The sequence below is a fragment of the Lissotriton vulgaris genome, chromosome 6, assembly GCF_964263255.1.
Source record: "Lissotriton vulgaris chromosome 6, aLisVul1.2, whole genome shotgun sequence".
Classification (NCBI taxonomy): domain Eukaryota; kingdom Metazoa; phylum Chordata; class Amphibia; order Caudata; family Salamandridae; genus Lissotriton; species Lissotriton vulgaris.
This window is the reverse complement of record NC_141694.1, coordinates 736,188,744-736,204,901: the sequence shown is the minus strand read 5'-3', so window position 1 is coordinate 736,204,901 and position 16,158 is coordinate 736,188,744. Positions and strand designations below refer to the sequence as shown.

General features: G+C 44.4%; 1 protein-coding gene across 1 annotated transcript in view; it reads right to left on the bottom strand.

The window, feature by feature from the left end:
• The window catches only part of TBC1D32 (TBC1 domain family member 32), a 959,368-nt gene that overhangs the window by 393,339 nt on the left and 549,871 nt on the right, over positions 1-16,158 (bottom strand). The window contains exon 23 of the mRNA XM_086926728.1: positions 11,805-11,893. Coding sequence (XP_086782854.1) covers positions 11,805-11,893 — 89 coding nt within the window. The remainder of the gene's footprint in view (positions 1-11,804; positions 11,894-16,158) is intronic.

Below are 16,158 nucleotides of genomic sequence, written 5' to 3'. Positions count from 1 at the left end.
CACCTCCTACTCACCTAGGCCCTAAACCACTTGCGCAGGATAAAAGGCGTCAAACACAACCTACTGCCCCTAGTGCAGCAGGGCCAAAAACAGCTAAATACCCCGCTAAAGTTTCTCTTCCCCAGTTGACCGCACCTAGAGCAGGTCACAATAAAGCGAATTCGATTCATTTACCACCGGAAGCGGCCCCGTACGTGTGCATCCTTGCGGGTGTGCCTGCTCTCCCACCTGGAAAAACTGAGAGTCATCATGATTTAGTTAATAAAACTAAATTATGGCTGTCAAAAAATAGGCCACTGCCCTGCAATTTATATGGAGCAATAAGGAGCGTCAGAAGGGTAGGCTGGCTGGGCTCCCTTCCCAAAGATGTACCTGGGGACTTGGTGCTTGTGAGATTTAGAGACTGAAATATTGTCCCTTACTTGAAAACTTGGCCGCCTCAAGTAAGAGACGGCCCAATATCTACATGGGACTTACACGATTTCTACCCCAAAATCCCGTGTTTTCCTCCTCTTCCGAAATCATACCCCATATGGTAGGATTCATAAAATGTATCATGTTCCTTTTTATTTTTGGGAAACATCTGGACATGTAACAAAAAACTAAACATGAACTCCTATGACTAAATATGAACTCCTCTGATACTGTCTCAACTTTGGTGTGGAAAAATATTTATGACCCTATCCTACTGCATCTTGGTCTCGTAAAGTGTTTTTTATTATAATCTGGATTGTAAATTGTATGTATTATGAACTTTTATGGTTTTGTATTACAAAAACTGAATAAAGTATATTTGATTTGATTTGACCAGACGACTTTATAGACTAATTGGAAAGTGAATAGAGACTCTGGTCATATGCACTTTGTTCACTTTTCGACAGCAGTAGAAAAAAATATCTTTTTTATAAATCTGCCCATCCTGTAGGTTGCAAAGTCTGAACAATTATTATTTTCTGTCATAAATTAGGAGGATGCGTTGCCGATACAGTTTGAGATTCCTTATGTCAATATATTTCTGAATACCATGCACATTCATTAATGGATGTTTACATAGTTTAACGCAGTGGCGCCCCCGCGGTGCGGGGGCAAACTCCAGGGGGCCCCCTCAGCTCCGAACTCTTGCCAGAGAGCTCCCGATTTAGTCCGGAGGGGTGCCCTCCACGTACCTTGCAGGGGGCCCCCTCAAGTTTCGTTACGCCAGTGGTTTAAAATATGTATCAATGTAATCTGTAAATGGTTAACAGCCTCAAAAAGATCAAATGAAACAAAAAATGTTATCATTGCATTCTCAACTGCCACACGCCATTTAATGGCGATTTGAACCTATTCAGCCACATGTTTAAACTGACAAAAACTTTCTCGGAAGACGGAGAGCAAGACAGACGTGATACGGACGGGCGGGACGACAGGAGAAACAGAGCGATAGGGGACGCCTGGCTAATCCGACGAGGAAATACGGCGCCCTTCATTTGTTATAACCACCCGATCCCAAGACTCTTTACTTGTTACCAATAGGACATGAAGTAAAAAAGAGAGGGAATCCCATCATACAGCGAACAGTAGGCAGAAAGGAACGGAAGTACCAAGCTTATGACAACAATATTTGAGGTGTGACCGTATTTATGCCTCCATGTCTCCTGATCCAAGATCAAGAATTTTTGACCAGGACCAATAATTCTCGAAGGTGATATAATTTTCAGACCAAGTTCGTCCACGAGTATTATCCATCATAATAAGATGCCTAAAGCTGTATATCTCACAAGAAAGATGATTTAAGGATCTATGTACAAAGGCAACCATCCAGTGCCATTGTAGGAGAGCAAGATTTACAAGTCTTGATAAAGATGGCACTCATCTAAAAAGACCATCGAAACGCGTCGACGCATACTAGTGCACAATTAAACAACCAAACTCGCCCCAAGAACATCGAGAACAAGTCGGGTCTGGGTTTGAGTCAGATCGGATATTTAATGTGCAACATATAATGACAAATTGTGATTGTCTGTGTTTGTTTTGTTTCTCTCCCCCAAACATCGTTACTTTATGTCTGCATTGAACTTGAGTAGGTCTTCCTTTTGATTAATTGTTTGATTAATGCTACATACACATGTTTCCTTCATGTTTTTTAATACAATTATGTGATGATGTTTTTATAATTTACGCATAGAGTCTTCTTCAACTCTATTTTTATGAAGTGTTGTGTCCATATGGTCCGGTATTGACAATTGTTTTAATAAAATATTTTATATATTTTCATACAAAGAATGTTGCCATGTTTATGATTTAACTTTTAGTTGCTAGTGTCCAAGACGAGTATTTGGGCTTCAATAGCTATTGAACTGAGCCAAGGGAAAAACGTGTTTACACTAAACTGACAAAAATACAGCATAGGCGTTTCCTTTGTAATTCATGACATCAGTCTTACACCGCAGGCCATGGTGTTTATGCAGCACGTACAATAACGTGTTTCAGAGTCGCACAGGAAAAAACGAGTTTGAATGAAAGTTTACCAAAACTTGGAGAAAAGAAACTAGCAAGTGTGGTGTGAGACCTCGAGCTTCCGGTAAATCCTGAATCCCACAAACAGCGGCACATAACGAGGCCATCAAGCGCTACATCATTCCTTCTCGCAAAAGCTTTCATATCAGTCTTTCGGATTTCAAACCAGATCCATAAAGGTAATGCAATACGCAGCTGCCCTTAGGAAATGCTATTAAAGTTGAGTCTTAACATGAAAAGTGTTGGCGGAGGCACGATCTCGAAAACTTTCAAGCGTCTACCGAATGGTATTACAGAGCGCGAGCACTGCTGCAAAGAGGCCTTCATCTCCTGGAGCCCTTCGGCTGAGAGAGGCACAGGAGATGGGTTATTGTAAATGACGAATGTATGGGATAGAATAGTCTAGTGTCTAAAGATGGCTGATAATAAACACACTGAGAGACGAATTCTACCGGGAGAACACAAGTGGCTAGAGGGGGTGCTAGATGAGGAACAGCAGACTCAATCCCTGCTCATAAGACCTGCTGAATGAACAACATCCAGTGGGGACCAGCACTGATCGGGGGTGGCGGGGCGGGAAGGCGCGGGTGGGGATGGAGGGGGGGGTAAATAAAAAATTAAAAACGTACCTCCTGTCAGGGGCGGATTGGCACTGCGGGCATTCGGGCATCGGCTGAAGGGCCGGTGTTTCAGTGCCCTCTGTGGGCCGTTTTTTTTCTCCCCTTTCCCAGTCCACAGAGAGTGCTCTCTGCTGTCTGCTCTCTGTCGACTGGGAAAGGGGAGAAAAAAACGGCCCACAGAGGGCACAGAGACAGAGATGAAAGCGCTTCACTGTGCGGCCATAAAGCGATTATCAGCTGTGGCCTCTACTGCACCCCCTGCCCTGCAAAGCAATCACGCTGAGGCTGGGCTGGGAGGGGTGATTGTTTACAAGAATCGGCCTCCCTGGGGCCCAGGTGTTGCTCAGGCCTTTTGAGCCATTTTCACAGTGGGCGAGGAAGAATGGGTCTGGCTGTGGGGTGATGTTTTGAAAGCGCACAATCTTCACCTTAGCGCCCCCCCCCCGGCTACTGTGGATGATCCAGCAGCTGTGTTTTGTGCTGATTAATTTACAAATTGCAGGGGCCTTACTGCTGTTCATGTGCTCCTGAGCTGAAGGGCTGAGGAGGGCTGAGTATGTTAGTAATAGCAGGGGCTTCGCTGCTTTTCAGGTGCTCCTGTGCTGGAGGGCTCGAATAATTTTGTGATGGAAAGGGCCTTGCTGGTTTTTCAGTTGCTCAGCATGTAGGCCATTGTCACCTTGGCCTTGTGTCCTGCGCAAGAACAGTATCCTCCCACTTTTATTCCTTGTCTGTGCATAGGCATAGGTGGCCTAACACCAGAGTTGCAGAGATGGGGATTCAAGTTTGAGTCCCAGCGTCTGCTCAACAACCTGTGATTCTGGGCAGATCTCTTCCTCGCCCAGGCCCTTAAATAAAAAAAATCAGATCACGTGTACTGTAATTGGTACTCATGAATAGAACTCAAATAGCCTTTGTCTTGGGCTGAATTTACACTATATAAAACTGCCAAATGGTAAAACAACTATAAAAAAGAACCATTTGTTCATGCTTTATTATTCTGCAAAGGGACCATGACAATTAAAGAGGACACTTTATAAAAACATGTCCATATCAGTGAAAGGGTGAATGGATGAATGAAAGGGTGAATGGATGGATGATGAGAGAGAATGGGTGGATGGATGAGTGAAATGATGGATGGATTGATTAATTGATAAGTGAAAGAGTGAATGGATGAACAGATGTGTGAAAGGGTGGCCGTAAGGATGGATGAGTGAGTGACAGGGAGGGTACATGGGCAAAAGATTGGATAGATGAGTGAAGGAGTGAAAGGATGGATGAGAGAAAAGATGGATGGATGATTGAAAGGATGGATGAGTGATAGGGTCAATGGATGGATGCATGAGTGGATGAGTAGATTGATAGTTGGGTTGATGGAAGGAAGGATGGATGGCTAAGTGAAAGGGTCGATGGAGAGAGAAAGGGAGGATGGATGACTGAAAAGGTGAATAGGTGGAAGGATGAGTGACTGGGTGGATGGATAAGAAAGTGAAAGGATGGCTGAATGGGTGAGAGGGAAAATGGCTAGATGGATGAGTGAAGGGATGGATTGGGTGAAAGGGTGGATGGAGAGAAAAAGTGAAGATGGATGTATGGATGACTGAAAGGGTGAATGCATGGAAGGATGAGTGACTGGCTGGATGGATGAGTAAGTGAAAGGGTGGCTGGATGGGCGAAAGGGTTAATAAATGGATGAGTGAATGGATGGATGGGTGGAAGAGTGGATGAATGGGAAGATAATGGATGGATGAGTAAAAGGGTGGATGGAGGGATGGATGAGTGAAATGATGGATGGAAGAATACATGATGGATAGGTTTGCAAATAGTTGAATATGTTTGGGTCTGGATTAGCGGCATCTTATGTTTGCCACTTTACATCTCACAATAACTATCCAAGCAGATCTTCTCGACCATTTCTCTCACCAAACATGCCTGCTCAGAACCATGAATTGTAAACAAAATATCAGACTGGACAACCCAGTGCTGTAACCATATATATAGATTATTATTATATGAAATATCACAAAAAGACCTGCACAGTTGATCAAAGCTGCGTGCATACTGAAAAACCGTGAAGTACACGATTGGTTCAACCTAATATACACCTATTTTGACTAGTGCTTAAATGGTTGTCTATTTACTTACTTACATAATAATGTGCAACCTCCTCTGATGGGTCTGTCAAATTTACCTTTTGTCCAGAAGTTTTGTTCTGAATTTTGACCCTTCGTCCTGAATTTTTACACTCCCCATCCTGAATTTGCACCCATGCCAGTTGGTCACCCTAGTCCTGACCCTCCCATACAGAACTACAGAGTGTTCACCCTGCCTTTTCTATTTGGTTACTCTACTAACCAGATGCACCACACTGCCAAGCTCTAACTCAAGAGGGGTCATCTAATCCCCTTGGCATCCCACTCTCCACACGGCTGACCAAAGTAGGCTGAGTAAAGCAGTACTCAAAGCTAAAATCGAGTGTGCCTCAATTGTCATCCCACCGAATCCAGAACATACTGCACTAGACTCAGTGCAGTAGGTCTTCCTCAAAGGTTTACTTGACATGCTACATCCAGCACCCAGAAATGGAATGTGTTGCTAGCCGATCCCTTCCTCTGAAGCAAGAAGGAACAGGTAGGAACCATTTTGTTTATCATTTCTTTGCACAATTTACTGATTCATTTGTGTGCCAGTTAACAATGTAACTTTATTTTAAAGGTCTCATCCAAAATGCGCACAAGGGGCATATTTCTCTATATGCCAAAAATATTAATTAGTAAGTTTTGGTTAGTTTTTGTTTTTAGTGTGTAGGTCTGACTGCACTCTATTTTAGGTTCTAGGCCAGAATGTGGCCACATGTTTGTGTGTTGATTTCAGGACATGTCTAAGACTATGTGTAATGTGATTTCTCAAAAGAGAGCTGTTTAGCCTCGTTCTAAGCTAAGCCTTGTTCGAGGCCTAAGCAAAATTTGCAAACTTGGCACTTCTTTCTCTGTGCAGAAGAATTCACTTTCCTAGCATGTTCAGGTTAGAATTCCTTTTTGCATATTTTCTATCTTTTTCATGGTTAATTGAGTAATCCTCAGTCTCCTCATGGCCCAGACTTGAAGGCAGCAACAGATATGAATAAAACTGTGTTTTTTGTATATAGACATTACCTGCTGGCTGTGAAATACATTTATGACTAGATTGCACAGATACATTTTTTCAGCATTCTTTACACCCCAGACTGCCTTTTCCTCATTTGTAAATTCTTACTTTTGTTATTACATGTTCTGTTCCCAGAGATTCCAGTCTTACCCTTTCTCCTGGACTTTGTACTAGATTTCTGATTTATGTGATCATTAGAGTCTAGGACATAGCTGGTTGGGAAAGAGTATCTAATAACCTTGTGCAGGGCGTTAAGAATGCAAGTAAGTATTCAGTTATCAGACCTGCAGTGCTCCTAGTCTTTACCAATGTTACTTGCTCTGTAAGCTTTAAAAGGCTTAATTTACTAAATATTTCTGTACGAATTAAATCTCTAAGAGTAACCAAATAGTGTTGTATGAAAGGGCACGCCCCTTGAATGTGGGCCACGCCCCTTTAACTGTAGGCCACGCCCCTTAAATGTATGCCACGCCCCTTGAACGTGGGCCACTTTTTTCGTCAGTGCCCGGGACAAATTGTGATCCCAATCCGACCCTGCCTCCTGTCTACGACTCGCGTTGTCCTCATCGCGTCTCTCCACTCCTTCCTCTGGCCAGAACAGGAAGGACACCGGAAACACCCAGGTTCCACTGAGCCAATCACAACGCTGCAATGCAATGAAGCATTGTGATTGGTCTGAGGGTCATGGTTCAGCGCTCAGACGAGGAATGGGGGCCTAGGCATGTTTGCCACCCAGGCTGTAATGCAGCCTGGGTGGAGAACATGCTATGTGAGCATGATTGTTTGGCCTGCCCGAGACGTGCGCATTAATGTTTGGCTGGTTGTGTCGGGCTGGCACACCATTCATGTGCACGTAGGGAGAGAAAACCCCTCCTCCCTTCCCCTGCTCCTTCAGAAGAGCAGTCCCATCCCACTTCTTAAAGCTGACGCGCCCGCAACAAGAAAAAATAAAATGATAAAAACATTGAGTTATTATCTTATTTTTTTCTTGCACTTCTGAATAGCAGTGGGGCAATTGTCCTCCGCCTTAGCGGAGGAGCCGCCACTGACATCTACAGCAAGTCAAAAAGAGACCAGCGCTCTCCTACTGAATGTGCAGTGCACTAAGGTGCCCAGGCAAATATCATTTGCACAGGCTATCTGGTTTGTTAGGTGAACAAGTTGTTTACCTTTGGTAACACTCTTTCTGGTGAATATTCAATCTAACTGCAAATTCCACACCTCTTGAATATTCCCCAAGTGCCTACCTGGATCTGGAAGCTTCGCACAGCAATAATCCTGCAAAGGATGTGGCTCCAAACCGTCCAGGAGTGGCACAGCGAAGCCGCATACAAGTGCCATTCCAGCAGGGCCAATGTCAGTTTCTTGCATTGCCCTTTCCACTCCCTCAAATGTTGAGCATTGAATAATTGGAGGTACCAGTGGGGAGGTCTCTGACTTGGGATCTTTTTAGATGGTCAAAAAAGGCCACCCCACAGAACAGGGAGGTGGGGGAAGCGAGGAATCTGCAGTTAAACTGAGCATCCACCAGAAAGAGTATCACTCAGATAATTAACTTGTTCTTCTTATGGATACTTCTAACTATGGATTCCTCACATTTACAACAGATATCAATGCAGTCCCTCCCAAAGGCGAAGGGTCGACTCAGACTAAAAAGTCCTGCAGAACCAATTGCAACCTCAGTGCCAAAAGTTCACATACAACACGCAGTGATTGTGATGAGGATGACAATCTTTTGAGTCAGACAACCCAATGGGCAGTTGTGCATCTGCTCCAAGGGCATACACATAATAAAAGTCAAAACCAAGCTGAGGCCCCACTATGGCATCAAAAAAAGGTTTGGGCGGGGACAAATGTGCTAAATCTTTAATAAACGGTATCACAACAGATGAGTTAAACAAGGATGGTTGATCCAGTAAACACAAAAAAGCCAAAAGGACATATAAATAACTTATGGCTCGGCCTTGCCGAGCCAAACCAAAAACGACAATAAAACATCCAACTGCTTGGCTTGTATAGGGTCTGTCTTGCCGACTTCACACCAGTCCACAAATTAGTCCCAGCGCCAAGAGTAAATGGACTTCGTAGACAAGTGCTGTGCTGTCAGGATGATGGCCACAACTTCAGGTAGCAGATCGAAAGCAGTTAACTGCTGCTGCTCAATCCCCACACATGCAGGGGTAGATTGCGCAGGTTCCGGTGAAGGACTCTACCCTGCTTCTGTGACAGAAGATTCTCCCAATGTAGTTGCCTGATCAAAGGGTAGATGCTTATTCCCAGAAGTTCCTGCTACCACACTCACGTGGCTTTTGATCTTTCCCACAACTCAGGACAGGAGAGGCAGTGGTGGGAAGGCGTACAGGAGTCCCATGTTCCTTTCCAGCGGGAACACGCCTTCAAGCAATATTTGTGGAAACAACATTGCTTAAAACCATTGACACTGCACATTCTTGACGGTAGCAAACAGATCTCGACATGGTTCTTCCCAGTGCTGGAAGATGTCCTTCGCCACTTTGGGATGCAGACGCCATTTGAAATTTGCCAGATGCGGATGGCTGAGCTCATCCACCCTGACATTCAAGGATCCTGCCAGGTGGATCAAGACCATGGAAATGCCCTGACACTCCAACCAAAACCAGAGGTGCAAAGCCTTTTGGCATGGGACCCAGAACCCAAATCCATCCTGCTTGTGGCTGTACCACATGGCAGAGGTGATGTTCGCAAGAACCTGCACCAGCTTTCCTTTGCAGGAAGGCCTTCAACAGCAGACTAATACCTCGCTAGTCCAACAGATTGATATGGAGCAAGGTTTCCACCTGAAACCTGAACTCTATGATCTCCACCTTTTCCAAATGGCCCCCCAACCCTGCAGTGATGCTTGCTGCGTCACCACAGTCAGCTCTAGGTAGGGGAAAGGGTTTAGTGCTGGTCTACCTGCGGTTGATCAGCCACTACTGCAGATAATATGCAGTTCCCTCCAAATTCTGAATGTATCTAACAGGTTTCTTTGTGCATGGGCCATTGGAATTAGAAATTACATTGCAGAGCCCACATTACCACCTGGTGTAGTTGGCAAAAAGGATACCAGGGGCTAAAAGGTGAAGACGCCTCAGAGCTCCTCTCACTGAACTACCAAGCGGGGAGACCTTGTTCTGTTCCCCCCGCACCCAGAAGACTAAAAAGCAGTTGCAGGCAAGTACACGGTCCGGGGCACCCTTGTGATCCTACTCCGATATACACGGTCCCTGGGGAAGTGCCTGGGATCCTCATTGGGTATCGGGTACCCAGATGGTGCAGCGCTGGACTGGCAATATTGCACCAGAGGGTCAGGCCCAGCCCCATACTGATCTCCTCTCTCCAGCATCGTCTTATGGGGATCCCGGGTGCTACGACAATGAGGTCTGGCGTCCTCCGGGGAAGGTTTCCTTGAAGAAGAGTGGCCCACTATTTGTCTCAGTGCTGGGATCCAAAGAGTTGGTGCGATGGAGAAAGGAGTAATTCTCCCAACCCTCTGAGGCGCTGTGGGTCAAGAGATATGCCTGCCTCAGGTCCTCAACTACACACAGGGCTCCAACAATGCAGGCGGTCCCAGAAGCAAATGTCCGCGCTTACCATGTGCTAACTGTGGCAACAGTGCCAGTTCTTCAGTAATCCTCCCCACGACAGAAGTGATTATCCCAGAGCCCCTTTTCGGTGCTGCAGGGGCTGGTTTCACCTTCCGACCTCACTGCCAGCCCCACAGTGCCTGTACATCCTTTCCCCAGTGAAATGCGTGGGGAAAAAGAAGTGAGTAAGCAGGGAAAGACCCAGGGCTGAGACAAGTTTCAAGAAAAGGGATCCTCTAGGTCCTTTGGGCTTCCAAGCAAACAGGGGGATGCAGGTGGAGCACTAGCCTTTGGAGAATACTAGGGAGCACTCAGGAAACCGCAGGCAGGCCAGCACATCGAGTCAACTTGAGCAGAGTGGCAGTCTCTCCAGCAGTACAGCAGGTCAGCACAACAAAGCAAATATTCCCAATGGTGGTTTCCCCTGGCAGCACATCAGTCGTATGGCAATTTGCAGAACGTAGAGCCAGCAGCATCTGGTTACAAGTCCCACACAGAGTCTAAAATCATAGGGTCAGTGTCCCTGTGCTTATACTGAAAATGTCTTTGTTCAAGGGGGAACTTCAAATGGAACCTTAAAGGGTGTGCAACAATCCCTTTCATCCCAGCCCTGGCTCCACACAGTAGTAGGGGTTAAATCAGCCATGTGTGTGGGGGCAGGATAGAATCAATACAAACATCCTCGAACTCTCCCAGTCAATTAAGACCATCAGTATGCAGATGAATGTAGTCATAACCTTGTCAGTCCCAGCTCTTCCTGTGCAATGGGTCTCTGGAAAGTATGCACAAAGTGTAGCTGTCATCCTAGCCTAGACATGGATTGGAGTTGGCTGCAAAGCACAAGGAGTCATAAGCACAGAGAAATGCCCACTTTCTAAAAGTGGGGATTCAAAAATAGAAATCTAAATTCCAACTACACCAGTAAGCAGGATTTATCACTACCATTCTAAACATAAGAAACATGGCAACACTACTCCTTTCACATTAGGAATTACCAATTAAAAAAATGTAAGGTAATTCCTAATGCTAGCCTAAGAGAGGAGTAGGTCTTGCAGCAGTGAGAAACACTACAAGGACATGCCACATAATAAAGGCACATGGCCTACCTTTTACTTACACAGCAGCCTGCATATAGGGCTACCCGGGACCTTTCTTAGGGGAGACCTATGAGTAATAAAAGATGGATTTTCGACTTGGAAAGTACTTTTAAATGGCAAGTTAGAGTGGCAGTAACTCCGCACGTAGGCCCTGCTGTGGCAGGCCTGGGACAGGTTTGAAAGGCTACTTCTGTGGGTGGCAAAAGCATTGCTGCAGGCCCACTGGTAGCATTTCATTTACCGGTGATAGATATATGGGATTCCACTTTACAAGGGACTTGCAAGTAAATTAAATATGCCAAACAGGTGTAAACCAATCATACCATATTTCATTGGATGGTGTACATGCACTTTAGCACTGATTGGCAGTGGTAAAGTGCCCAAAATTCTAAAGCCAACAAAAGAAGGTCAGAAAAAGTAGGCAGAGGAAGGCACACATTTGGGGATAACCCTGTATAAAGGGCCAGGTATAACACATAGAATATTCATCATTGCATGGTATATTCTTCATTGCACTGATTTGCCAGCATAAGGTCCAATAGAAAGCACCTCAAGGAAAATTCAACTTCAACATAAGGAACATAGTGCAATTTGTGTTAAACCCATGAACGTAAAACCTGGTGCAAACCCCATATGCACCTGATTTAACACTTACCACAGCACTCAGAACGAAAACACTTTGGTCTCACAAATCATAATCATGACTTTTAATAAGCTTCCAAACTAGATAGATTTTAACTCATGGATAGTTCTAAACATCTACTGCATACTAGCAGTATAATGCAGAAAAATTATATAAATTTTAATAAAAGAATAGGGAATGCTTAGCGTTTTACCTCAGACCAAAGATATGTGACTGTTCGAAGTTGAATAAAGAGTGAATTTTTGCTTCAGAATTTAGAATGATAAGCCGGTCAATGAGATCCTGAAAAGACAATTCAAAACATAAAATGTTAATCAGGATAAAGTAAACAAATAAACCGGTTCACATTCAATAATCAACTTGTAATATAATGACTAATAAAAGCGTTCATTCATATATTAAGAGTGAAAGTATGTTATTCAGTAGGTTTATGGGTATGCAGTAGCTGGGCAGACAAGAACAACATAGGATAATTATTTAAGTAGTTACAATGTCGCTTTTTCAATACTTAATTTTATTAAGAGGTAACCACACACACAAGCATTAGCACACATTGCAACCTGAGTCCTAGAAAGACACATATTACAAAGTTAATGAATGTAGCTAAATATGCAACATCCATGTGTGAATTAACAAGAAGTTGCGAGAGAAAGCGAAATATCAAAATTCCTCCTTATAGTAGTGATCTATGAAAGGTATCTGTATGAGTAATTCCTCTTTTAAGATGAATCAATCAGCTTGTCTGCATGACAAGATATATTAACAGACATGATTCGACAACTCCACTTGTCCCCAATAATCCTGAGATTATCCTGCCAAACATGTGCCATTCCACCCTAAAATTACTGAGATTTTGAAAGTGAATCTAATCTAGAGTGGCCTGGAGGCTGTCTGATGCAATTCTCCATCAGTAGCTAAAGATGGGCCAATAGCTGGGTGATTTTGGCTGCACCTGAGACAAGAGGGCAGAAACTCGTATGAGGACTTTAAGAACGGCACTCGGACCCTGCTGAAAAAATAGACAGAAAGACCTGCAATTCTGGTGGAAGGCAGATCATGATTTGATATGCGGCAGTCTGTGTTTAAACAGACATCATGAACCAGTTACTTACCTTTGGTAACACTCTTTCTGGAAGAGACTCTAACTGCAGATTCCTCCTCTTTTTAATATTCCCCAGATCTCAGACTGGATCTGGAAAATGCTTTCAGCAGTACTTGCACGCTGGTATGTGGCACCTTGAGGCTCCGCACTGATGTTATTCCACTCATCAAATGACGTTTGGGGTTTGTATATGCCTGACTTCCTGGCGGTGATGTCGGTTGCTTTCAAGGTTTTCTGAGCCCCCCAAAACAAGTCAATTAGACTTTGACTAGTGTACAGACTGCTAGACTTGGAATCTTATTAATAGATAGAGACCAATTCACTGAACGGGGAGGATGGGAGGATTTGTGGGGAATCTACGGTTAGATACAGTCTCCACCAAAAACAGTGCTACTAAAGATAAGTAACTTGTTCTTCTGATACAGGCTTCTAACCGCAGTTTCCTCACCTTTGCAATAGATGCCAGAGAAGAATCTATAAGAAGGTGGGTCTGTGAATTGGCTTAAACTAAGAAGTCCTGTGGAATTAAGCGGTTGAACTTCCCCTCTCTGCAACCCTGGCTGTCCAGACAGTAGTGATTCATGAACGTATAGAGTGATGCTCACATAGTCGCGTGGCAGATATCTAGGACAGGAGCTCTACATGCCAAAGCGGTGATAGAAGTTTTGGCCCCGGTTGAAAAAGGTCACAATCCTTCAGGAGGACAATTTTTGACCAATGCGTAGCAGATCTTAATGCAGAGCATGAGCCAACAGAAGTGATTCATTTCTGCAAACCCTTACCATTATCGCTCCACAAAGAGCTGATCATTCACCCAGTGTTCTCTGGTACTATCTATAGCAAATCACACCACTGTTTTGAGCAGCTTTTTGAAGTCTCTCCTCCTCACTTGAGGGGTGAGGCAAGGACATCTGCACAGGGTGATGGGTTGACCAGTGTGGAACGGCGTCACAATTTTTGGCAAGAAGGATGCTCATGCCTGTAAAAAAAGTTTAAAAATATATATATTTCTTTAATGGCATTTAGGTTGCATAACAAGGTACAGTGCAACATAACATTTAAAGACATCCCAGGACAACAGGTTTGGGCATTAGCCCATACCACAGGTTCGTAAAGTAGCAGAACAGGTTGTTATCAACAGGAAATCCACTATCAGTAATGATTAGGGTGAACAATATCTGCCTGCATAACAGCGAGAAAATACTGTTACTTGCTCCAACAAGGATTAACAAAACTATTATGATCTACAACCGTAAGAAGAATAGTTTGCATTCAAATTACATGTAACACCCTTCCCCCCATCCTCTCCCTTCTTAGCTTCCAATCGGTTAGACTATTACACAATGAGGGTTATTCTAAGTTCTGCCTACAGCTCTTCACCAAAAATGTGAATGTGGATATTCACTCATTCTCAGGTACACATGCCTTTTCTCTAATGGCTGTTCTACCTTCCCCTCCCAGTCAGTCACAAACATTCTGGCTGATCTCCCTCAGGGGACTCCAGCAATGCTTGCGTACTGGCACCCCAGACAAGCAGAGAACCCACTGCCTTCGCACCCCAGGTCTTTCCCAGGTTACCCATATCAGGGGTTGAACACTCAGTCATCTAAGCTATGCACCTTTGGCCACTGTGAACCCCGGTATTGTGTAGCACCTGCTTAGTATCTTCTCAGGTTTTCAGGGAGCAGTCTCAGTACACATTGATGAATCTGGTGTGGCACATCCCACCCTGTCACTGGCAGTGGCAGCCCCTACATACAAAAGGTAGGTCAGGGGTGCACGTGGGAAGCTGGGGTAGAATTTAAAAAAAAGTAAAAAACTTACCTTAAGTTGACGGCCTCGTTCCACATAGTGCCGGGTGTTTCCTATTTCGTGCCCCAGCAGGCACTGGGGCTGCATCAGACTCACTGTCCAATTTGGCCTGAGTGGGCTGAAAAGATGATCCGCTCAGGTCAGGGAGCCTGTGGGTTTTCTCCTGCCTGGTTGCTGCATGTAGCCGGGCTGGAGAAACCTAAGTGCGCATGTATGTTTTGGTCGGCCTGCCAAACACATATTTGCACTTAGAGAGTTATGGTGGAGATTGAGAAGGCCTGGGTGCAAAATCCTGCTCAGTTGCTTCTTCACGGAGGAAACAGTGTGGTACTGGATCTACAGCCTTTACCCTTGAACGCATTTTGTAAAGAAGAACATTATTTTGAAGCACACATCTCTCTTATATTGGATGGATTTTTTTTGCTGATCCCACACAGAGATGTGAAGGAATTTGAGTTGTACTAGGAAGCCTTTAGTGTTCCGCTTGATTGTCCTGATGAAGATCCTTTTTTAATGAATAATTCACACTCCCACAAGATGATTCGAAACTTCTGCGAATTTCTAGATTGTGCCTTTATCCACAAGCTTTATGGATCAGTGTACTAGCTCAACTTAAAAAACGTTTGAACTACAATGTGACCAGGTCTATGGTGAATACACTAAGTGAGATTAATATTGGCTTTTATTGCTGCTGACTCAGTTTTACACACTGCACAAGAACCCCTTGCATTATATAAGGGGCACAATTTGTCAATGATAGTGTTGATTTAATTAGTACTACAACATACATTTGATACAAATGCATTTTCGTTTTTTAATCTGGTATTTTTAATAAACTCAGTTTCAGGAGAAGGGGGAATGTTTCAACCCTTGATGTTAATGTGTATGCAAGTGAATCTGACAGAACATTTTACTGAAAAATACCATTCCTGCAACAACAAAACAAAGGGCAGATGCTCAAGTGAAGAAGATCTGGATACCACACTCTCCGTACCCAGTCCTAGGCCACCTAGATACCTTGGATCTGGTCGGTCCTGATCTACTTCAGAAATCGGGGCAGAAGAGCAGCAAGGGATACAGGTGTCCTGAGTTTAACTCTGGGTGGAAAGTGTGTGTTTCCTTGTGAGAGACACCTTGGAAACTCAACGGGTAGAACTGCTAACAATGGGCATTATTGATAATAGATTGAGCCAAGGTTCTCCCCATTTGCGGAAGAGTCCTTGTGCCATTCTGGGTGTAATTGTCACTCATGATCCACTAAGCATTGATGGCTGAGCTTGTCCGCCCAGGCATTCAGAGATCGCGCCAGGTGGTTCACCACCAGGAAAATCCCTAGAAGTTCCAGCCAGTTTAAGAGGTATAGTGTCCCTTGGCACCCGGCCTAAAACCACCCACTGGCCTGCGTGTTGCAATGCCACTTGACAGTGGTGTTTTCCGTAAGCACCTGCACCAACCCCCCTCCCCTCTATGGACAGAAGGAAGGCTTTTAATGCCAAGCAGTTACCGTCAACTCCAACAATCTGATATGAAGTCAGATCTCCATCAGATACCAGAGGCCTCTGATCTCCACCTCTTTCGGATGGCTAGCCCAACCCAGAAGGAATACATCTATTACCCCTCTGGGTGTGCAAGT